The 25,351-nt window shown below is 38.1% G+C and overlaps 1 protein-coding gene across 24 annotated transcripts in view; it reads left to right on the top strand.

Annotated features, from left to right (window-relative positions):
• The window catches only part of ptk2 (protein tyrosine kinase 2), a 68,943-nt gene that overhangs the window by 23,679 nt on the left and 19,913 nt on the right, over nt 1-25,351 (top strand). For 7 of the 24 annotated variants that reach the window (XM_023964516.1, XM_023964515.1, XM_023964507.1 and 4 more), the window contains 16 exons: nt 3,581-3,691; nt 4,448-4,565; nt 4,901-4,931; nt 5,395-5,465; nt 5,864-5,881; nt 6,401-6,457; nt 8,196-8,216; nt 9,427-9,524; nt 9,835-9,919; nt 10,026-10,126; nt 11,521-11,636; nt 12,428-12,528; nt 12,624-12,713; nt 12,788-12,992; nt 21,487-21,598; nt 23,771-24,151. In XM_023964516.1, the coding sequence (XP_023820284.1) occupies nt 3,581-3,691; nt 4,448-4,565; nt 4,901-4,931; nt 5,395-5,465; nt 5,864-5,881; nt 6,401-6,457; nt 8,196-8,216; nt 9,427-9,524; nt 9,835-9,919; nt 10,026-10,126; nt 11,521-11,636; nt 12,428-12,528; nt 12,624-12,713; nt 12,788-12,992; nt 21,487-21,598; nt 23,771-24,151 (1,716 nt within the window). The remainder of the gene's footprint in view (nt 1-3,580; nt 3,692-4,447; nt 4,566-4,900; nt 4,932-5,394; nt 5,466-5,863; nt 5,882-6,400; nt 6,458-8,195; nt 8,217-9,426; nt 9,525-9,834; nt 9,920-10,025; nt 10,127-11,520; nt 11,637-12,427; nt 12,529-12,623; nt 12,714-12,787; nt 12,993-21,486; nt 21,599-23,770; nt 24,152-25,351) is intronic. The other 17 variants (XM_023964528.1, XM_023964519.1, XM_023964529.1 and 14 more) reach the window with 14 other exon arrangements.

Below are 25,351 nucleotides of genomic sequence, written 5' to 3'. Positions count from 1 at the left end.
ACATTCATACAATAACTAATCAAACTTAGGATAATTAGACATATCAATAAATATTGCATTAGAGGGAGTGGAAGGAAGCAAACTTATATAATCCCACCCCGTTATACCGTTACCATTTTATTACATGATTTATCAATATCCGCTTCATAGCTTTTATCAGTAAAGATTAAGAATCTTGAAGTATCAATAAAGAACATGACAAAGAAAATTACTTAAATTATTATTATTGTTATTATTATTTTTTAAATAACTTTTAGAAATCAACATGGCAATGAAGTATCCAAAATATATGCAAATTATGTTACTTATAAAAGTCATTTATATGATTAACAAACAATACTATATCAGTAAAATAGAAAAAAAACTATTTCAGAAATTTTCATAGCAAAAGTTAAAAATATGTGCAAAATGATGTTACATTAGGAAAAATCATAAATCAATTTATCAAATTTTGGAGCAAGTGAAGTAGTGTCATTAAAAGTCAATCAATTTAACCATTTTCAATAATTGGTTAATCATTTGTTTTATTATTATTAATTTTTATTTTTTTTATTATAATAAAGTAATGCTGAAAGGGAAAATAAAAAGGGTCCATAATCTGTCGAATGACCAAGGTTGGCATTTCTTCTGCTGATTAACAGCTGTTCTTCTGGGTTTAAACAGAGTTTATAGTTCTCTTTGATGTTATGTCTGCAGACATTACAGGGGTTGACATAGCCCAGAAATTTGCACTGGCCCACAGGGCCAGTAGTTTTTGAAACTTACTGGCCCTGCCTGAAAGTTACTGGCCCGACACCGCGCATAGCGGGATACGCCGCTCCGCAGGTGCTTGCAACTTTAGGGGGGTCCGGGGGCATGCCCCCCCGGAAACTTTTAATATGGTGCAATTTGGTGCATTCTGGTGACATCACTTATTACTACACTTTTCAATGACTGAAAATAGACCATATCAAACTTAAATCTGCTCTAGTCTGTTTCAGATGTTTTGAAGAGAGCACTGCAGTGTAGTAGGTAACACTAGTTCAGAAGTTTTCATGGTGCTTCTAATGGCAAATATCGCAATAAATCATAAACCTTAAATGTGTTAAAACAATCTAATGGCAGCTTGAACCATTTAACGAATCAAATAAATCCCTTAATGCATTTGACCAATCGGATGGACGCCTTCACATTGTTGACCAATCAGATGGAGCCCTGTTATGTTAGATGTTTGTAACCTATGTCAACGTGGGTCATTTGGAGTATAATTTTTAAACTGGGAATGGTTATTTGGTTATTTTGCTGTTTGTTTATATACCGCAAATTATATCGTTATCGCAATTTTAATCTCTGATATCGCATATCGCAAGTTTTCCTCATATTGTGCAGGTCTACTGAGATCATTCAGCTAACTAGAAATACTTACTGCTTACAGTGTTGTAAAGAAAAACAAAATTAAGTAGTTTAACATTCTACTGCATTTGAGTCTGAGATTCAGGTATTTGGAGTTCCCTTTAAGTCTTTGACATTCAGCTTAAAGCTTAGTGCATACAGTTTCATCTTCAATGCATTCATTAGATATCTTGCTGTCCAAACTACTAATTATACCCACTACTCCATCCAACATATTCCTATCTATTCCTGCCATGTCTTCCACATCTCTGACATGCTTCAGTCTCTCTTCAGTGACGGTGTCGGATTTATAATCAAATGTAATGATAACCCACTGGCTTGTGCCTTCGTTGTTGCTGTTTAACATTGTTTTGTATTGAATTGTTACATTCAATAAAGTTTGGAAAAAAAAAGTAGTGAGCGCGTGCCGCGTGGTGCTCGGCAGTGAAAGCCGCGCGCGCGCAGGCGGGAGAGAAGGAGAAGTGATCAAAGGTTTCCCATAGAAACCCTTGAAGTCTGAACACAGGACTAGCAGAAAAACTAAATTATGAAGACGAGGTAAATCTACACGTTTTCGCAAAATTTACTTTATTGAAAAAGGTGAAGAATGTATAAACCGTTAAATATTTTAGTGGCCCGAGCGGACAAGTGAAAAGTAAAGTCTTGTGGTCCGCACTGCTCGAAAAACAGGACCGGGCCAGCGGACAAATGGCTATGTCGAGCCCTGCATTAGATTACGGTCAATATGTTGTGGTATCAACTTATGGACCAATCAGTTAGATTTTTACTTTCATAAGCAAAATTTTAATTTACAAAAATCATAATTTCATGACAAACAAAACCAATTAACAGTAGATTTGGTTGCATTGTGATCTTTTTTCATCAAGTTAATATTTGTTATTTTTGTTTGATTTTGGAAAATGAAACATACAGTTGTTAACAGGAAAACATGTCAAATTTTACACAACTTTATAGATTTTCAGCTGTATTCCCATTGTTGCTATGGTGTGGTTATTTTTTGTGTTTTGATCTTTTGCCTAATTAATGTCAACACAAACTTGTCTACACCCTGCAGAAATCATGGTTATTGCATGTTAAGCCTGAATCTTCAGTCTTTTATGAATTTATTTCATGTTTATTGTAAAAATTAAACCTTTTTGTAGATTTTTTGTTTCAAATGAAAAAAAAAGTCATTTTGGCTTTAGTTTTGTTTTACCATGATAAGCCAGACGTCTGTTGTTGAACCATTTTGTACATATATTCCTCCTCTTTGTTTCCTTAAACTCTGTATTGCCAAGCATGGACTCATCAGTGATTCAGACTGCTTCAGTCATGCTCTGCTGTCTGTGTTGTGTTTCCTAAGCATTAGTCTGGAGGCCACTTCTCATTTTCTGAGATCAGAAAGAGGCCGTTGTCTCTTGACGTCAGCCCACTCGAGTGTTTAGTTCTTTATTTTACGTGTTTCGCATTAGTGATGACTTTTTATTTCATGTGAGAAAAAGGGGGCGTGAAGTGGTGTTTCTGTTGGCCGAGCTTTGGATAAAAGTAGTCCCTCTTTTTGTGAAGACTGTTAATTACTTCCATAACCCCGCCAAGGCTTTCTTTTCCTGTGATTTGAAGCGACAAAAGCTCTTTTTTTCATGTTGCTCTTTCCTTCTGTCTTCCGCTGCCTGTAATTTAGAGTTAACAACTCCTTTGAGAACATCCGGTAGTTGCAGGTTGTAGGTGGATTCATTTATGGGCTTCACTCGGTTAAGCTTAAGTGATTCCTCCAAGCAGATCTGTACGGTTTTGTTTTTAAAGTACAAAATTTCCTTTATTTGAATCCTGGCTGAACATGATTACTTGAATCAAGACCTCTGAGCTTCAGATGATTACACATAAACAGAATCTGAATTTTCCACTTCCAAATGTTGTGTTTATGGCGTAAACATGAACATTTGCCTAAATGAGCATCTTCTACTGACAGGCTGACAGCCTGATCAACAATATGCCACCGGACCTTTTGTTCCTTGACTTGTTCAGTTCTGGAGTGTGTTTTGTTCAACTTTATTTGGCAGAAATGTTTCTGTCAAGCTGTCCAATCTGGAAGTGTTTTATAGTTTTGTTTTTAAAGGGCCTAACTGCAGAAACACTTTTTTATTATTATTATTTTGGTTATATGTTAAACATTAAATGTAATCTTTTATTTTATCTTTCTGTCTTCAAGCAGCCCACACACTTAGCTAACTTCAATCAAGTCCAGTCCATTCAGTACTCTGCGCTGGAGGAGAAGGACAGGAAAGGCATGTTGCAGTTAAATGTTGCTGGAGCTCCAGAGGTAAAGTACACACACCTTGGATGCTTACCTGGTGCTCATTCTACCAAAAATGGGGCTCACAGTTGAGTTCAAAGCACACACAGCTAGTGCTGTTTTTATGTTTCAATTTCATCCAAATTATTTAAAAAAAAGTTTCATTGTTTTTGCTCTTACTGACTTGTAATAATATTTAGCACATACAGTGGGGCAAAAAAGAATTTAAGTCAGTATTTAGACAGCCCCAAAACATCACTGCTCTAGAGGAGATCTGCATGGAAGAATGGGCCAAAATATCATTAACAGTTTGTGAAAACCTTGTGAAAATTTACAGAAAGTGTTAAACTGCTGTCAATGCTAAAAAAGGGTATACAACAAAGTACTGAGTTGAACTTTTTTTAATTGACCAAACCAAAAACCATAATTTTTATTCCATAAAAAAACACACAAAAATCCTTCTGGAGTATTTGTTGCTTAGTAAAACCTGAACATTTGAGAGTGTGAAGAAATAGTTAGGTATCATCCTGAAGATGCGTTATAAAGAAACTTCCTCTTCCAGAAAAACATGTGTTCTTCTGGGCAGTAGTACAGATTTGTGTGTGCGTGTCTGTGTGTGTGCGTGCGTGTGTGTGCGGTGCATAGCAACCGGTGTGCGTTTGCATGATTACTAGTAGACGTTTCTATACAAAGCTCATATTGTGCAACAGTGAAGCAACTCTCTGTTCCATCCTTAACCCAATCCTTTTTTGTGTGTGTCTGTGTGTGTGTGTGTGCTTGTAGCCCCTTACTGTCACTACATCATCTCTGACCACAGCAGAAAACATGGCTGACTTGATTGACGGTTACTGTCGGCTCGTCTCCTCGGTGTCTCACTCCTTCATCGTCAGAGTTCAGAAAGGTAAGGTGCCCACATGCTCATATATCACATCATGCTTTCAGGGAGGTTTTCCTGTTTCAGATTGTTGTTCACACTAAAGCATGCCAAATTGTCTTACTTTGAGAGCAGGAGAAAGAAAAAAAACGTGTAGTATACTTAACTAACTTTAGTGTTAAACTGCAATTGGATCTGATTGTAGTTAGAGAGGCTTTGTGCTTGTCATTTAGAATAATAGCCATCCTGTGTGTGACTAATCTATAAAAATTGCCACGTCTGTGAAGGAAAAGTAACAGTTAACATTTGGCTCTAACGTTAGTTTTTCTTTGTCTGATTATGTCTTCCTCCTGTGTCGGCAGAGGGTGATCGAGCCCTTCCCTCTTTACCAAAGTGAGTAAATGAATCACATACATTTAAAAAACAGTGCAGTCAAATGTATTTTTAAATGTAGAGTAGTTACAATCATGCTGCCTTAGTGCGAACCTTTTATTAATCATTTAGAAAATTTAATTGAATCATTTTTTTTTTTTACGTTTTACATGTTTATTAAAAAAAGTTAAGGTGATTATTTTCTCTTTTGTTTTCCTGTTTCCCTTTTCCCATTTTAAGTTTCAGTCAAATAAGTGATAGCATCAAAAGGATTTTTTCTTCTTCATCCATTCAGTCAACATTTTTTGGTGACTCTCAAAAACCCATTCATCTGTTCTTTTTCCCCAAATTTAAAGACTGAAAAGCTTTGCACACGACAGGATGTGGACGCATCCAAGTTTTTGCTTTTCCAACTGCTGTCCCCATAGCTGCTAATGGCTGGTTAGATTCCCGTGTTCCTAAAAGCATTCTGTCACTGTTACAGAGTTACAAATCATGAGAAGCGGATGGAGAAACGGATGGACGGAGTGCGAACCCGAGCCGTTTGTGTTTCAGGTACGTACAAATCTTGTTTTCTCTCACTTGTAGCTGGTTTGGATGTGTTTCGCTTCACTGTCTGTGCATGCCACAACAGACAGAAAAAGCCTGCTGTTGGATAAAGGGTTCATAGATAAGTGTTCATTTCCACTTCCCTTATAAAGCATCATTTGTGCGTTCAGTGAAGAGTCCTTGTCTCTCCAGATGTCCTTGTGGAGAATTTTAGTCACTTTTTAGTCACTCTGTCTTTGCCTTTACTGCCAGCTGACCTCTGACTGACTCACAGTTATTGTTTGACCCCAAAACACCCTGAATTTCATGGTAATCCAGTTAATTAAGGATTTCATCCCAAAAAGAGTCAAACTAATACTCCTCTCCTGTTCCTTTTCTCAATCATTCATGCTGTTCGTCTGCAGGTCACATAAGTGGCGATGGTAAACCTTTTTCTATCTCATTTTAACATCTGTAACTACATGTGTAGTTTCTGTACAGCATGTGTGTGGACTAGCTGTGTGTCTGCACTTCTGTATCTGTCTGGAAATATTTCAGTGTGACCCATGACTCAGGCTGTTTTCCTTCAGCTTGTTTCTTTGGAAAGTCAGAACATTTCCATCCCTCCCCTTTCCTCTTGCCTGCCCGTTTCTCCACTCTTCCACTGCTCTGGCTTGTGTCTCGTGAACCTTTGTTCCACTTTTCATGCACACTTTAATTGCTGTGTTTGGAATCAGTAATAGTGACGGCCTGTTGGTTTGCTGGGTGGTGCGTTTCTATTGTATTTTGAGCCCTTTGTCGCTGTAGGAGTCAGTTATGTGTGTAGGAGGTGTTGGTTTCAAACATAGAGTTGCTAAACCTTTGCTGTATGTTATCTTAGGCTTGTCCTTGTCACTTTTGCCTCCTCTCTGTGTTTGATAACCGTATTTGTTTTGTCTCCTCTCCTGACTTTACCTCTGCAGAAACAGATGACTATGCAGAAATCATAGACGAGGAGGACACCTACACCATGCCTTCAAGTGAGTACACAATGAGATGCACAACGTTTAGGTAGAGAGTGTGACAGCTATGTTCGTCTTTTCCAGTGAGTGCATTAGGGTTGCATTTTGTGTGTACATAGTCGCATTTGTGCGTACTAATAGGAAAGCGACTGTTGTGTTTCAACTAGACAAACAAATGCATCATCGTATGTGCTTTGTGGTTCTGTAGATTATGTGTCCATTTTTCTGAAATCAACCCTGGTTAGAAATGGGAAATGGGTTTCTTCTGCTGGTTATTATAACAACATCAGTCTATTTCCTTTCATTAATATTTGGCTAAACCTACCTATTTCACAATGACATGTAGCACTTATATGTAGAGGGGCCGCCACCTATGATGTCATCAATTGGTACTTTAGTGGGTGGGACAGTATTAGGAGACATTTGCCGCTCACTAATAAATCTTTGACACATGATCTACTCATTGTCTTAGTTGTAGTTGGTCTTTCAGATCACCTCACAGCCTCCTGTTCACTCTTATCAAAGTGTTCAGTGTGTTTATGTTGAACATTAGAAGCATTTGAAACGGTAGATGAAGAGGGACTGCTGTGGCTCCAGAGGTGTGGCTGTTCACCAGTTGTTTGTGACGGTCTTTCACTCAATGCGCTCGTGTCTAAAAGGAGACGCAGCCATGTCACTGAGTGGGTTTAATCTTTAATCCTAGTCTAAATAAGGTCATATTCCAACCATAAGAATTTATTTTGAAAATTCTGACATCTACCAAGAACCTGAAGTGCACATAACTGGATTAATTAGATCTTTTTTTTTTGGGTCATTTTTTATCCAAACTCTCCTGGGTGATCGGAATGTGTATAGCATTAAGCTGCAAGACAAGACTTGCAGAAATATTAATTTTTTGCTTTAACTTATAAAATATCATGGAATATAATCTGTGTGAAGCAGCAACAGTGCAACTTTTTATACTAAGACATTTCTTTATTAACTTATTTGCCCGTCTGAAAGGTTTTTCTCTAAAACTGTGTGAAGGGAACGGATGCCGTTACTGCTGAAGGTGATTCTTTTTAGAATATGCTGGGAAACATGTTAAAAGAAATGTTCCTGTTGCTGCAACATATGTAAACATAGGATTTATAAAATTACGCAGAATGTGCTCTTTACTTGGAATATGGCTTTGAATGTAAACATAGTCCACAAAAGGTGAATTTCACGGCTGATGACTAAATTGAGAAGGAAAGCTGAAGAGTATATTTTTTGAATGGAATTGCTTATTCAACCTGCTTAGATCATTGTGTTGTTCCAAACAAGCCAAAGTTGCACTCTGCTTTATGACCTTTCCATCTGCAAACAAAAGTGTGCTGCGGTTTACGTTCAGTGTTTTAAGTATCTTCTTTAAAATAATGTGTTTTAAGGACTGGGAACCAGTTAATCTGTTCAGTTTTTTTTACAAAGTTTATTCAATTCAATTAAACATTGGACAAAACCAGTCTTGTTTGGTAATAAAAACATTTTGAGAGCTTCATTCTGCACAAAGTTGAACTTTTTACTGTAAAAATACAAGTTTTTGCCTATTTTTTTGGAGAGAAAAAATGTCTTCTTTTGATAAAAGGCTCCTCGTATTTGTTCAAACCTTGTTCGTTACAAACCGTCTTCATTACTCATTTGTGTCCTTGTGTTGCCTAATAATTAAAATGCTAAAATGGCTTTCTGTACTCACAGCTAGTCATTTCTGTCTCCTGTCGCAAACTCATTTTCCCAGAATACTATGGATTAGATCAAGGTAAAAATTGGATCGTACCACTAATATAAAATTTGATTTGGTAGTTGTTGTGACTTTAATGTTTGCCTGCTGTTGTACAATGAAACTGTAAATTTTCTCATACATCTGTACTCTGTTGGTTTGACCTCCCGCTCCTCCGTTGTGTGCTGTCAGTTTTTGCTAAATGGGTGATAGATTCAGTGCTGAAAATGTGTTCCTGATTACGTTTGTGACTTAAATGGTAACCTACAAGCAACAGTACGTAAAAGTAACGTTTTATTTAACTTGATCGTGGAAATAGAACACAGGATATTTCATTCTTATGAGCAGTGAAAGGAAAGGCTTTAAAAGCCACCAGCAAACACGGTAGTCCCACTTCATCATTTATCCATAGCACTGGATCTTTTGAAAGCTAAAACTGCATGAACGGCATTTGGAGGCAGAGCATAAAGAAGAACTCACCAATTATGGCCAAGTGTGCATTTTTCTGTCTTTATGTTTCAGGCCATTTCCTCTTTTAGAACAGCCTTGCAGGCCTTTTTCTGCCTCACATCATAGTCTCTAAAAGTTCCACGTGTAACTCACTTTTACATAGCAGTGATATAATAGAAGATACGTTTGTTGCTTTAATAGTATTTAATGGATTAAGTCAGGTTAACAGTTTATTACCAGATTTGTATGTTTTCTTTTTTTTACCAAGCTTCATAATAGTCGTTTCATTTTCTGGCATTCATCTTCCACATTATGCAATCGGCTGGTACCTGACTTCATCCATTCTATGTGTCAGAATTGTTCATGTTTATGCATTGGTGTACTCATGAAGTTTATTCAGTTGTTGGTGGTATTTGATACATAGCATGTTTCCCTGTGGTTTGCTGATGCCATTACTGCATGATAAAACATGTACAACCTGCAATAAATCCAAGCTTGTTAGAGTCAGATGTTCATAATATAACATACTTTTTCATATTTTGCACATTGTGTAGATCCTTTGCATCTTGCATTAACTGTTTTAAGGTTTATTTTTAAGTAATAATCTTGGCACTGTGTTGGCACCAAAGTTTAGTTTTCTATGCTTAAATTACAAAAGTTTCAACAGAGAATGCTCTAACAAGCTTGAATCAATGCAAAGTTTTTGTGTAGATATATGTTTATCTCAACAACTGCTCTCTTCTTATGTGTGTGTCTTTATTTGTGTGTGCTTTCTTGTAAATGTGTGTTGTGAGTCTAGCGCGGGACTATGAGATTCAGCGCGATCGTATCGAGTTGGGCCGCTGCATCGGGGAGGGTCAGTTTGGAGATGTTCACCAAGGAGTCTACATTAGAACGGTAAGTGTCACCCGTCATCTGCTGATCTTTGCAATTTTCTTTCCTGCAAAGCAAAAAAACTTAAATATATGTATGATAACAATAATGCTAATAGCAGTGCAATTCAAGTTTTCATGCCCTTGTTTAGTCAGCCTGCCATTTAAAATGAAGGCCTAAAGCTAACTGGCAATGCAAGAAATTTGATAGAAGAGTTTCCCAAAAACCTGGAAACAAGTGGTTAATTTTCTTTATCTAAAAGCACATTTCAACTGTACATTCTAATATATTAGCACTTGTGCTTATTCTTCTCCGGTGTGTTTGTTTCTTGCAGGAGAACCCACCTCTGTCTGTGGCAGTGAAGACGTGCAAGAACTCCACGTCTGACAGCGTCAGGGAAAAGTTCCTCCAAGAAGCATGTAAAAGCCTGCGTGTGCAGATCTGCACCAACCAAAGTCACTCGCTCTTTAGCAGGAGAGCGACCGTGTTTGATCGGTGTGTTCTGTGGGATTTTTCTTCTTGCAGTAACTATGCGTCAGTTCGACCATCCTCACATTGTAAAGCTGATGGGAGTAATCACAGAGAATCCTGTGTGGATCATCATGGAGCTCTGCACACTTGGAGAGGTACTTAAAAATGAAAAGTTTTTTTTTTTTCATTTTTTATGAAATGATTAAACATTTCATTGAAAGACGAGATAAGTTATTAACTGAAACTAAGGATTGAACAACACGTTTTATTTAATTAATTCAAACAGCAAACAACGCTTTTGTAGGGAAATTATGGAACTGTGCAATTTTCTTTTATTTTATCAAATGATTTAAAGATTTTCAACTCAAGCCATTACTTTGGTTAGATTAGATCAGTGCTTCTCAATTATTTTTTGCAAGCCCCCCCAGGAAAAAGAAAATGTTTCGCGCCCCCCCCCCACAGACTTGCCGCAGGGAGAATATATTAGGCTTGTAAAAATTGTGTAAGTGTACCTAAAATTGTATCTTTTAACAGTAACAAAAGAAAAAAATCAATATAAATCCACTTTCAACAGATAATAACTTTATTTTGCCACACAGAAACCCTGTTATTTAAAACAGAAAAGAAGCCTAAAGTGCCTAAAATAAAAAAATCTGTCAGTCCTTATTTAAACTACAAACATTTTGGACCAACTGAACTATTTGATGTTGAGAAAAATAATTCAATCTATAAATAATATTAAACATAAATTGATCTGAAACATTAACACAGCAGCACCAATATACTTAACGTTTTTAGTCTGAAGAAGTGCTGATTTTTTTTCTAAATGATGGATTGTTTATTTATGATGTCATAAAGTGCAGCTTTTTTCCTGCATTACCTGCTGTCTTTATGTCAAATACTGACACCAACTAAACGACAGGCAGACAAAGAATACATTAATATGTAAAACAAAGACACGTCATAGAAATGTCTACAATAGTTGATAAAGAATGACATTATTGTAATGAGCCGAGTAATCTAAAGGCAGGCCATGATCCTGGTGTTGCACAATAGAGGCTGTGCTGCCTGAGCCGACTACCCTTCCACTTTCCTTCTATGGCTCGTGTGTGTCAGCAGGCAGGAGCGCGCAGCTGCAGGGACGGAAATTTACAGGTTTTTATTACAAACTGATATAAACAGATAAAAGGAAACCAATAGTGGAGCAGATTTTTTTCCAAGCACGCCCCCCATTAAAATTGCCTTGGGCAATTGCCCGTATTACCTGTGCCCAAAACTGCTACTACTGTGCACCTCCCTTGGGATCGCGCCCCACTATTTTAGAAGCACTGGATAAGATGAATCTGTTGTTCTTATGTCATTTGTTATTAAAGCTTAATGTTTATGCTGTCATTCTCTTTTATTGCCTTTCTTACCTTTATTTTCTTTTAACATTCGCAATGCCTTTTTCTAAAAACATTTCACTGAAGTACTTTTTCCCCCATGTTTTAAAACTCAGTCTAAAAAACTGCATCATATGTTTTTCTTTGCACTCTTCTTCTTTCTGTAGTTGCGGTCGTTTCTCCAGGTGAGAAAGTACAGCTTGGACCTGGCCACGCTCATCCTGTACTCATACCAGCTCAGCACAGCACTGGCATATCTGGAGAGCAAACGCTTTGTCCACAGGTGTGAGAAAGACCTGAAGCCAGAATGACATGACGTCATTCTAATGCTGCGTTTACAGCGAAAACTCGAGTCGTGCCTCAGCGACGTTTAGTTTCAATGTTAAGTCAATGTACAGACTAGGAAGGTCTGACAGCTTTTTGGGAGTCACAGTTCAATTTTCTAAAATTTGGTGAAGAAGATGCGTCACGTCAACCAATCAAAGACTTAGCACCAGTGACATGTTGCTGACATGATCAGAGGGTGAAGTACAAAACCAACATGGAGGACAATCTGATCATAGTCCTCATCAACTTTATATTTATTCTCATTTGGATCAAGACAGTAATAAATAGGTCCTCTAATTTTATTTTTTTTGCTTCCTCTGACTAATGTGGGAAAGCAGCCATCATTCAGACACAGCAGTACATGGTGAACCTCACCGTCCAAGGAAAGTCTTTTAATGATCTCGTGAACCCAGACATGGAGACATGTTTACCAATGCTTTCGTACATCTCTTTTAAATAGATAAACCTGATCTCTTACGATGCTTCAATGTAACAACGAGTCTGAGAAATGTGGACAGTAGCTCCTCCCACATGCGTCCGGAACGTCACGTTTATGAACACAATTTTGGACAAACTTGTTTTGACACCAGCAAAAGAAAAGTGCCGGATGCCAATTCAAATCGTGCTCTATGTGAACGCAGCATGGCATTCTCATGAGAAGAAAAAAAATGTCAAAAACTCACAATTTGCTCTCACAGAACAGAATTTCTTTTTAAAATCGACCCAACTGTGCTCTGAATTCCTCAGGGACATTGCAGCGAGGAATGTGTTGGTTTCCACAGTCGACTGTGTAAAGCTGGGAGACTTTGGTTTGTCACGATACATGGAAGATAGTTCATACTATAAAGGTATAAAAGTACTAAGACAACTTTTTGTAGTTCTGCCTTGTCTATTGATCTTACATGATCAGTGAAGTGTAACGTATCTTTACTCCTGATTCCAGCATCTAAAGGTAAATTACCTATTAAATGGATGGCTCCGGAATCAATCAACTTCAGGCGATTTACCACAGCCAGTGATGTGTGGATGTTTGGTAAGTTTAGCGCTCAATCAGAGCTAAGCCTTCATTCTGTGTCTAGAACAACATGTGTCTCTGTCTGGTTGAAGGTGTCTGCATGTGGGAGATTCTGATGTATGGCATCAAGCCTTTCCAGGGTGTGAAGAACAACGACGTCATTGGTAGGATAGAGAACGGCGAGCGATTGGCTATGCCTCCTCAGTGCCCCCCAACCCTCTACAGCCTGATGACAAAGTGTTGGTCATACGACCCCAGCAAGAGGCCACGCTTTAACGAACTGAAAACCCAACTCAGGTACTAAAAGAAACACAACAGAGATTTTGGGTGCTTTCAAGCACCTGTGTGAATGTGTCTCGATGGACAAAGACACCATGTGCTTGCTGTTTCTGTTAAACATGAGTAGTTGTGTTGCAGTACATTTCTCAGTTGTTCTATTCCAAGTGCTAAAACAGTACATGGGCAAGGCACTTATTCATGGTTGCCCTCTACTCCACTGTGCAGCCATTCTTGTCTTAAGCCTTAGTCACAACTGGCCTTACGGATGGATATGGGCTGCCTGCAGGCAAAAGATGGGCAAAGCTTTACAGACCACACAGGTCATATCAAGGTCGTTGACAGCTCTGTGACCCCATAAAGTAAATGTTCATGCACATTTTTACTTATACACTTATACAACACGCAAAGCTAAGTACACAGGTGGGTAATACAGTTTTTTTTTCTCCTGCGGAGTATGCAAGGGTCCCTTTGGTGCTGTTCAGGTATTCAGTGCGAGCTCCTTGTGTGCAGCCTGACTATTAAAAAATTAAGAAGTTAGACAATCGGAGCATAGTTTGTGTGACCCTCCTATGGACATCTCACCTACGTATCACGTGCACACCGTGGGTGAGGCATTTAAGGGGCCAGTACTCATACCTTACTGGGTATGCCCTTACTGGCGACTAGTAAGGGCACTGGACGTCAGCATTACTCATTCGTCATAAATGCGAGCAACTTCCATTAACCTTACAAATACTTTATGATGCACTTACTTCACGAGCTGGATGAAGCTTGTCTGCTGGACTTTATATATGTAGTTGTAGGGTTAGATAAGTTAATTCTTCTCCATGAGTTCTGGTAAATTGCCTGTCCGTCCTGGGGGAGGATCCCTCCTTCATGTCGGCACCCCTGAGGTTTCTTGTTTTTTGCGGAATCCGTTTTTTTAGGATATTTTCCTTACAGCGAAGGGGGGTCTAAGGGCAGGGATGTCCAGTTTAGCTTAGTCAGTTTGTTGGTTCAATTTAGTATTTCCTATTGAATTCTATGTATTCATGGTCCTTTTTATTTTATGTTTAACTTTTTCAATTACCTATACGAAGCCCATCGAGAAGACTGTTGTTGTGAATTTGTGCTATACAGATAAAATTGAATTGAATTGAACTTACCATGCACATGACAAAGGCACGTTCCAATTCATTATGTCCCTTAAGGTGGCCGTCTGAGCCTCAAGGGAACAGCAAGAACTCCCTTTAAGATGCAGTTGCTCCTGTCTATAACCCTCCATACCTGGACAACCCAAAAACCCACAGCATACGGGTCAAACCCATACAGTTGCATGCGACTAAAGCTTCAGTGTTGTTGGAGAGTAAATTTGTGTGTTTGACTGTAGTGAGTTATGTAAAGTCTCAAATCACAGCATTTAAATTCGCATTTGCAAAACCTTAACCTAGCAATTCTCGGATGTTTTGAAACAAGAGAGTTAGTATCTTTCAAGAAGGAAAGGATTCAACATTGAGTTTTCTAACTCTAGAAGTCAATGTCAACGCCTACTGCACATCTGTGCTAATCATTATTTACTATTATTTAATGTTTTGTCCTGTTTTCCCCCCTGAGTAATTTCAGTTGACAGTTGCCTTTGAACTCAGTTTGATTTTGCAAGTGGTGTCAGGTTCCCCCGACCTAAATCTCCCATAAAAATATTGAAGATTTTAGCGTCACACCAGAGTCTTTCAGTTTCCCAACAGCAGGTGTCACTGTCTGCATCTGAAATCCTGTTGGCGATAGTCAGTCACTCAATGAGATGGTCAGTAATAGTAGTCCTGAGTTACATAAGCGTTAGCTGACCACCTGTTAAAAATGTTTCTGCTTAAATGAGGTGAGTAACTTGGTGTAACTGCCCATCACTGTGGTGACCAGCTGTGCAGAACCAGTGATGAAGTGTTCTGATTGTATGCATGAGTTATTCACCAGCTTAAACCTGATTGCTCTCACTCCTACACTGCAGGGAGCAGCTTGGTTCTGCTCGTCCAGGTTCCAGCATCGGTGCTGCAGGGCCAAATATTTGCAGTCAGTAGATAAGAGCTCCACTGTGGGAGAAGAAGGGCAAAATTGTACATCCTACTGCTAAACTTTTTAATTGATTTTGTCTGAATTTGCAGACACATTTGAGGAGAAAATGTGCGTTTTATCTTCAGACTCTGCAAAGCTAGAGTTATATATTGTAAAAATAAACAAGACAGAAAAATTAATCAAAGTTATTATATGTGAAATTACACAGAGTTTGGAACAACAGAATTTTCAGGGGATGCCGTGTGTTTCTGTTGGAGATGTTTGTCCTTGGCTGGACTGTTTCCACCTTATTTGTTAAGTTGAGTTCACAGCCAAAGTGAAGTTTAAAAAAAGATTTTGTCCTTTATCTGATCTCATAGATATTAAAAGTATGTTGCTGGAATTAAAATGCTCAGTAAAGGCTGCATGGTGTAGTGGTTAGCGTTCTTTCCTCATAGGGAAAAGGTCCTGGTTCAACTCCCATCTTTCTGTGTGGCGTTTGCATGTTCTCCTTGTGCATGGGTTGATTTTCTCTGGGCCCTCCAGCATCCTTCCACTGTTCAAGAATATGCTTCATAGGTTAATTGATGGCTTTAAATTCCCCCTAGGTGTGACAGATTGGTGATCTGTTCAGGTTGCAACCCGCCTTCACCCAACAGTAGCTGGGTTGACTCCAGCAACCCTGTGACCCGAAAGGGATTTAGCAGGTTCTGAAAATGGATGGACGGACATTTATTGGGTTCCTGTTTATCGTTCTTCACCTACAACGTCGAGTATAGATGTGAGACGTTTTCTCACTGGCTTTCATTCATTTTTACTTCATTGTGATTACATCACTCTTCTCTGAGGATGTTTTTTTTAGTGAGTACCCTGAGCTTCCTGTCCAGGTTTTTGACACCTGCAGTTGCCATGGTAACAGAGTTATGGCGCTGACTAATATAATAGAACAGATAGAATAGAGGGGAAGGCTCGGTCACGCTGAGTTGTGTTTATAAATGATCCATCAAGGACTTGATGCTTGCTTGGATTAGAACTGAAAACACAGGATGAGTCCCCTCACATCTACTGGGAACGGCCCAACCTGTTAATGAACCATAGAACATTCTGTAAAAAATGTCATCATGTAAAATAAGCAAAATCCCACTGTTCTTTAGACAAGTCACCATCAAAAAAGGATTTATTATGTGTAAGTTATTTTTAAATAACTTAATTGAAAAGGTGATTGTTCAGACTACCTTTTCTGTTTTTTCTGAAATAGAACAGAGGGAAGAAAAAAAGGGTTGACATTGTGGAAATTCAATGATTCCTCTCAGTTTTCTTCCTGCAGAGATTTTCTTTTCAGTTTTTTTTTCTTAGAGGGTGCACACTTGTGGCGTGGGTAAAGCTTTTCCTCGCTGCTGTTACTCAGCCGCATGTCATACCTGAGACATGATCGAACCTGCAGTTTTTTGGAAGTAACATTTCTGCACTGCCTCTGCTGGGAAATGGTTAAGCTGATACTGAAAAGCATGATCAGCACATCTGCCAACAAAAATAAAAAAGTTCTGCCGTTAAAAATTCCGCTGTCTGTAAAGATAAATGCATTGCCTTGGAATAAAAAAATCTTAAAAGTCATTTTTGTTGGGGAAATTTCCCCACTGTGGGATGAATAATTATATTATCTCTTATCTTTTAACTTTGTACGCTTGCTGTGTCAATGGGTTATCTGTAAAAACAATGAACCCATGTGCCTACAGGCCATGGTTTAAAGAATACTTTCCTTAAAGGAAATTTATTCTGTTAAAAAGTAGCAGTGTACCCTCCTATGAGGTACTTTTCAAAGCATTGTTGCAGTATAAAACATCTTCTGATGCATCATTTACCTCCTGTGGCTTTATGAGTTAGTCTTAACTAGCATGACAAATACCATAAATTCCACGTCCCCTTCATGCACCTTTGTTATTTCTTGGCTTGTTCCTTCTTTTACAGCTTCCTTTGTTCTCCTCTCCATTTAAACTCTTAAAGCTCTTTTAACCACCTCTTTATTTGACCTAACTTTCATTCTTGTGGCTGAAAAACAGTTATTTGCTAAACTGACAAAAGTTAGTTACATCTTGATTGAAGTGGAATAACTTCTTAAACCTCACAAAGTTTCATGGAAACAGAGTCAATGTTGACTATTTTCATAGTGGTCTGTGGCGTTATTCTTGCCTTAAAAGGCTATCGAGTTTGTTTTACTTTTGGTCTGGCTGGTTTTATATCCTAATACCAATTATAGGTCTTTGCTACCAAATATGCACGTCTCTGCTTCTCTAGCATTTTTCCCAGCTTGTTTAGTTGGTACTTGAATGGGTGTTTGTGGTGATGTTTACACAGTGGACAGCAGCCAGGAGCTATGAGTTTCCAATGATCAGAAATGAAGGAAAAAGCCCATTGGAGCTATTGGGCTGTGCTGTTCTAATATTCACATAAAGTTGTTCTGAAACTGAAGTGTGGCTGGGGCCCCCGTCTCTTTTACAGTTCATCGCAGTAGCTAAAGGCTGCTGGTCTGTTATCATCCTGTATTTTCTTCTAAAAATGCTTTTAAGGATGTACTTTTGTGCTACTGGGCTTTAATTATTCTCACAGGTAAAGTATTGGGTTCAGAATATATATATGTATTTTATAATTGACTTTCTAAATTGCTTCAAATTGCAATTTTTGTAGTATTTGTAATGATGAGTTGTTGCAACTTGTGATATTTCCCCTGCCTCATGAATATATGAGCAGGTTTTTTGATTTTTTTTGGCAACAGAAATATGATTTTGAATGGTAAACTTTTGTTAGATCTATAAACTTGTGCTTAAATTAACAAGTTTTTCTACAGATGTTGCTGAAATACTTTTAGAGGTTTGAAAAATTAAACATGAAGTAATTTTTTGTTCGAATTAATAGGTGTAATTTAAAGTTTTGTCAGAACTTTGAATGGATCGGTGAGTCTACTTTTCCACTCTTTCTGTACATCAGCCTGCTAGTGTTTTCTAATAAAGGAGATTGTTCAGTGTTAAAATAATTATGTGTTGTTGTTGTATTGTGGAACTATATGTAGACAGTAACATTAGCAGCTGTCATAGTGGGAGTTTTGGATCTATTGGGAGCTGGATTCAAGTAGCTGCAACTAATGTAGCTTTTGTTTTGTTGCTATTTTTAACCCTTGTACTATCCTAGGCACTTAAACGTTGGGAGTTGGGTCATCTAGACCCACTAGACAGTGCTCTGAACCTTTTTTCTTCAATGATTTGTGATCTTCACTGGTGTCCATGAATTACATGTAATATTTCCCCCTTTTATCCACCTTTGTCATGGTAGGGAGAACACGTCAATGTAAGGGTGGGGTCATCTAAAATAGCACAAGGGTTAATAGAGAGATCTTGTTTAGTGTCAATATTCATTACTAATATAAAAAATTCCGATCTGAATCCAAGAAAATCGTAAAAATGTATCAAAGTTATCCATCACCCCTGTCCACTTTTAAAGACAATAGACTGAGTTAACATATTATTCTGCAGATTAAATAGAAGTTATTCTTTAACCTACTCTTGATCTGATCCGAACACTAAAAAAGGGGTTGATAACAAGAAAATGTTGAACAGAATTTGCTTTTGGTTGTAAAAAGAGAAAAGAGAGTGTGACAGAATTTTACTTTCCCATTCATATAGCATGAAGATGTGGGTGTAGGGAAAATCCTTTTGTTATTTGAGGAAACTTGTGGACGCTGAAAAGGATTTGAACCTGTTAAAGTCTCAAAGGAAATGTATTGAATTTTCTTGGCTTTTTCATAGGCTATCTGAATATATTTTTCTCATCATAAAGTTAGGAAATTGGTGTTTGAACAGCTTTTATCTTCTAAGTCAGTTGATCATTACTCATTTTTAGTCTAGATTTTATTTCATGTCTTGCCAAGGACACCATATTTGATAAATGTGGATATTTCAAAGGTTATTTTCACTGTGGGTAGCTAGACTTCCACTCAGATTCATTTTCTGCAAAGTGGACAATTTAGTAGAAGTTTCTTCATGCAGTTCTGTTTAAAATGCACCACAACTGTGTATTTTCTTAGGAAGTATTATCTTATGTTTTTGTAGACATTTGAAGCTCTTTGTATTAGGATCTTATTAATGATTGCTGCACAGTTTTTCTTCTTGTGAACCTGCACATAGTCCAGTCAGTTTAGTGGACTCAGAGCTGTTCAACAGCACTAAAATGTGCAACCAGACCATAGTGTAAAAATAAACTGCAGGGAGGCTTGTTGCTCCAGCTGCTGGTTGGGTAGGAAACCATGTGTGTCAGTGTTGCCAGGTGCTGATGCTATCGCCATCCCTCCCATTCATGATGCCAGTTACTGCCTATGCTGTCAAGCAGGCTGTGCTGACTTTGTAATGAGGTGAAGGAGTTGGTTTAGTATTAAATACTTAAAAAAAAAAAAAAAAGAAGAATGGCCTTTTATAGTAAACAATATCCATGTATGATAGTATATTACCGTACCTTTGGCACACAAAAGAACTAATTTTTTTATTAAATAGTAGGGCTGGGTTGATAAAATCAATTAATCGATCTGAATCAATCCAAGCTTAATAAATCAATAATCGATGCACAAAAGTAGAGATCGATCTTTTATGTCTTTCCTTTTCTGGTGACTTAACGCATAACAGCAGCAAAAGCCTAAGTCCACTAGCTTAATGCTTACATGTAATGGAATTTCCCATTTGACGGCTGATGCTAACGCTCATTCCACCTAAACATTCGGTACATTTCTGACTAAATGAACAGCTTTATGAACTCACAGGCATGAATTTTTCAAAGTCTTTTAAAGAAATATTTTTTAAAAGAAACCATTTGTGGTCTATAACACTGTTTTTAGCTCAAATCTTTTTGAATAAAGTGTAATACTATAGTGCAACTCCACCTAGTGGCCAAACTGAAACGCCCTGCAGGAGAAACAGAATAGAACGATCTGCACATTTTTGTTGGAGCTTCTCCTTTTGAGAAATCGTGTAGCACTGTATGATGTAAACAATCTCATTTTTATTATTATTTCACCATTAAATTGTACAGTATGTGAACTGTTTCAGAATAATAGGAATATCTTCTAAACATATATTGATTATTATTGTATTTCTATACAAATATGTCTGAAGATGTCAATTCGAAATGGAACCTAATCGAATCCCCTCGATTCGATGACAAATTTTCTGCCTTCCGTTTCTACTATACTTTTCCTCATATATATACTTTTCTTACATACATACATACTTATTTTACATTGAAGTGAGAATGTATGCATGTGAGTATATTTCTGTGTCTGTGAGACTGAGTATAGATGTATGTATGAATGAGAATAAATGTATGTGAGTGGTTAATAAAGAAAAAGATCTGTACAGCCTTTCATAAGTGTGGCTGAAAAATGGCTGAGAAGGGAGATTGACTTGGACATGTGTAAGGACTCGTGGAAACTCAGCAGGAGACAGCAGAACAGGAGGGCGACCATGTCGCTACAAATAGCTCTTACCCTTGATGAGGGGACAACACTAGAATGAGAGAGGGATTACTCGATTGTTTGACAGTCCAGCTGTCTGCCGGATTAAACTCACAGCTTCTCTGATTTGTATGTCGCTTGGATTTTAATCAGGTTTTTTTTGTTTTTGCTTCAACCTCATTTTCCATGGAAACAGTGTGAGTTTACTTGTTTAACTTCAGTTCCATATCTCTAGCTTCTCATGACCTAAAATGTCGAGCTACTGGCTGTTTGTAAATGCTTCAGTTAGAATTTGATCAAAACTGGTTATCACTTTATTGAGCCTGTACCTGCTTATGTGAAATTGAACATGAATCTTTTATAAATAGGTTGCTTTAAATTGTGTTAAGGTGTAAAAAGTAAAACTAAAATTTCAACAAACTATAGTAATTCTAGGTACAAAACATAGTTTCAGCCTAAGATGAGGCTTTACCTTAAAACAAACCTTCCAGAATGGCTGTAATGGGGGAATGTGGAGAATATTTGTTGTTGTTGTTCTACCAGCTAAAAGCTGTTTTCTATCAGAGGTGAGTTAGTGTATGTTATTTGGTGTAATTTGGGTGTTGGGGTATGAGCATCAGCGGTGGGGCGCAGCCATAACTCTTTTGCTAATGTAATTGAGTTGGACTTTCTTCAAACTGTAGTCGTTTGCATTTTGTTGATCCAGATTGTCAGGTGGCTTAGCGTGAGGGGGGTGCTCTGCATGCAGGAGTTTTAATGGCCGTGCAGCGGGCTGTAATGTAGCTCTGAAAGAGAACAATGTGTTCCTTGTGATGCGCTCTGGCGAGAGTTAAAAAAAAAAAAACTTCCACAACAGCATTTGGCATTGCCTCATTAAAACTAGTAAAGGGAGGGATAACAGACTAGAGTTTGTCCTCATACACTCATAGGGTATAAAACCATTTGTGCATACAAATGTAATTTTTGTCTTGTGTTTTGCTTATTTTGCAGCACAATTTTAGAGGAGGAAAAAATCCAGCAGGAAGAAAGGAGCAGAATGGAGATGAGGAGGCAGGTCACTGTGTCGTGGGACTCTGGAGGGTCTGACGAAGCTCCACCTAAAGTAAGACACTTGTGCATCACTGTTCGCTGTGTGCTTGTGTTCTATTTTTGTTTAGAAAGCTGAAATCTCTTCACTTTATAGTTATGCATACTTCTTTAGAGCTTTGGGACATAAAGCCAAAACTCCTGGACTAGAAGTGTTGGTTTCACTGGTAAGGAACGGCTCTGGGAATTCTGATCGAGTTTCTAGACTTCTGCAACATCAAATTTCCATAAAACACAAGCCTGCTGTAATATAAAAGGATCTGCATGCATCACAGCAACGAATAAGTCAAACAAATGACCGGCTCAAAAAGTTATTTTAATAAAAAAGAGCTCTGTACAAGCTTTGCTCCTATTTGTAAGAAAAAATGGGTTTAACAAGTTCCAGTTTTTAACTGGTTCTAAAACATTTCATTCATTAAATGTTTTCCTTCTTGCTTTATTAGTTTGGAGTTGTGCACTTGACAGACCAGTTTTGTGAATGAAATGTCATCACATCTGTCTGCACCCATCTATGGATATCTTTGATGGATCTAAAAAGGTTTCATGATTCACTAATGGCATCTAGAGATGGTTTTTTATTAACCACAAGTCTCAAGTGACAGATTATAAGGCGCTTTAAGCATCAAAATAGTGATGTGACGTGTGCGACTACACTACTCAGAATGCCTAGAGGAGCCAGGAAGTAGGTGATTGGTCACAGCAGTTGAGTGGAAGTTCTGTTTTCCTAGTGGAGAGTGCGACAGATAAGTCGAACTATTGGGAATTCTGGTTGCGCTTACAGACTTTGAAGTGGTTTAACCTCCTGAGACCTGGCGTCCACATCCGAGGAAGTCGCATTGTGGGTTTTATTTTCTCTGTGGTTAATTCTTATTACCTGGGATCACCCTGTGACTACGAAATAAAATAAAAAAAGCATATTAAACTAGAGATCGGTTCTGAAGAGGTTGTTGATGCAAACAGGACTCAAAAAGCTGTCTTAGTACGACTTTTGATGGTTTGTTGGAACGTTTAGGCTACTGTAGTCAGGAGCCTGGCCGAGTGATACGTACTGACTACATACTGCTGCCTCTTGGACCTTCTAGGTATTCTGGGTAGTGTAGTCATAACAATCTAGTTGATTTTTATGTTTAGCTTAATGTGCCCTTAAATCTATTGTGCCTTATATATATAAAATAGACAGTTTATTTACCGTTTGTTAGATGTTGTACCTTATAATCCAGTGCTCCTTTATAGTTAAAACACAAACTTTCAAAGAGACACTAAAGTATTTGTGATACATATATTTCTAACAGTTTAAAAGACATTACCGTTCTTTCTGAAGAGGAATTTTTGTGCCACTTTGACTGCACAAATCCAAGGCAAACAGATTTAATGATTTCTGCACTTCCATCCAGCTTTAGGTCTGAAAACAAAAAGGTTCTTAAGATGCTAAACTATCTTCTTAACGGGTAGATATTCAAAGTAATATATCCCGATGAAATCCTGATGTTCTGACCTCTCTGACGAAACCTCATTTGTTCTGATGGGATTCAAAGAAATTTGGATTGAGACCAATTAAAATAAATTAAAGGTTTGTTCTTTTCCTTTGTTTTCAGAAGAATGTACAGTAGTTGCTTTTCTTTAGCTCACCTATTGTTTAAAAAGTATAAAGCAAAAAATCTGTTTATGTTGGTTAGATGGAATCATTTATCATGAGGTAATCATGCAGGACAAGCAAATATAAAATCTTTCAATTTTGTCATCTGAATAAAAGTGTGCATGTTGACACATTGAACTTGAACTATTTTCCTGAACTTATAAGTTCAGTGTGCATAAGTGTGCATTATGAATCAGTATAGTCAGAGTTTGGATTTTCCTTTTTTTTTTTCAAAATGTCTTTATTGTGATTTTAAAAGCTCTAAACAGGAAGTACATTTTGATCCTAAACAGCCACAAAAACAAAAAAGGGAAATAAAAGTCTCTTTAAATAGCTTAGTTCAAATTTTTATCAGAATTTACCAAGACACAAAACCTGATCCTCAGGGTCAGTTGCTCAGAAATACCATTATAATTCGGAGCATTGTAAATTGGATTCCTCCTCCAGGCTTCTTTGCTTTCTGTTTTTGTCTCTGTCTCTTCCACACATCTTTTTCTTTGACAGTCTCTTTCTGTTTTCCTTTCCTGTCCGGCGTTGTCTTTCTGTTTGCAGCCCAGCTGTCACTCCTCCCTGCAGCCCACCCTCAGTCGGGATGAAAACCTGCACTTTGCCTCACAGCTTCCCCTCTGCCTCGGAAACGCTCACACCGTTTCTCTCTGCGCCTCCTGTCACTCATTCACTCCTCCACTCTACTCCTCACCTCTGACATTTCCCCTCCATCTGTGCTCCTCTGCTGGTCTTCAGCCTTCTCCTCAAAGCAGCACCTCCTACAGTCTGTCTCTGCAAAATCAGTTAAATCCTGAATCCAAACTTTATCCCTCCTTTCTTTGGGCTGAAAATGATGTCGGCTCTCCTCCTTACAGCCTGTCCTGTGGCTGCAGCCCCCACAGGACAAATCTCCCAACGAATGACCACGTCCTTTACCCATTTAAGGCAAATAACTCTCACTCTCACTAACGCTACTTCTCACATTCCCAGTCTAATCTGAGGTTTGACATGTTGCCCCGCAGCTTGTCTCATACTCCCCCAAAAAATACCCCAGAATGTCCAGTCAAAGCCAAACTTCAATCCTAAATCCCTGCTGCCCCCCACATTTCACCATGACAGCCAGAATCATCACCTCCAACCCAGCTCTGAGCCCCTGACCAAGTACCCTCCTGTGCAATCATGTGGGAGGCCCCCACACAAAGAGAAAGTCTTGTCACCACACCCACTCTTCTGTTCTGCACCAACCATCACCCACCCAGCCCCTCACTCCCCATGTCGTCTCTATTCTCTTGAGAGAAAACTGCACGACAACTGTCTATAAGAAACGCAAATATATCTGCAGCACAAAAGATGACAAATATTTGAATTGCTGAAAAAACATTTTTTAAAGAAAACATTCTTCAATATTTATAAAGAATCTCTTCTTCCTCATCTGAATACACACTTTTATTAACAAACATTTATTAATACTTAAAAGAGGAAACTGTCATGAAAGTACAGAAAATCAAGCTTTAGTTGCCAGTTTTGGAGAGTGGAAATACTAACTGTTAAGCATGTGTTTTAACCAGTTAAGTACCAATTCCACAAACCTTCCCACCTGTAGAATTAATGCTGTTATCAGAACAAAAATCTTTCAAATATAATTTTAGACATGAAACAGATTTTTAGTTATGTCCCTTGTCAGACAGGAAATGATAAGAATGGGTTATCCTAACACTCTTGTATGTCAGTAAAGTTTTTGCACGTCTATTCAGTAAGGAAGTGTAGTTTGAGGCCTCTAATCCTCTTCAGGATTGCAGGGATGGCCTATAAACCCACTAGGGTAATATTCACACTCCTGCAGCTCATTTGATAACTGCAGAATGATGTCTGCGCAGACATGCACTGGGCTTTGTTCCTGGTGCTACAAGTATACTCAGCAGTACGCCATAGAGTTGTGGTGATTTTGAGTGTTGAGCCTGATGTCACTTAAGAATAAATATTAGCAATATTAGAATAGAATACAATTTAACTTTATTGTCTTTGCACATGTACAAAGTAAAATGTACACAGCAACAAAATGCAGTTTGCATCCAGCCAGAGTGCATTAGCAATATAAATAAATATACAAATGGACACTGTCGGATTAATAGCAATGGCAGGTGT

The sequence above is a fragment of the Oryzias latipes genome, chromosome 16 (assembly GCF_002234675.1).
Source record: "Oryzias latipes chromosome 16, ASM223467v1".
Classification (NCBI taxonomy): Eukaryota; Metazoa; Chordata; class Actinopteri; order Beloniformes; family Adrianichthyidae; genus Oryzias; species Oryzias latipes.
Note: the sequence above shows the minus strand (reverse complement) of the source record. Positions and strands in the feature narration are given on the sequence as shown.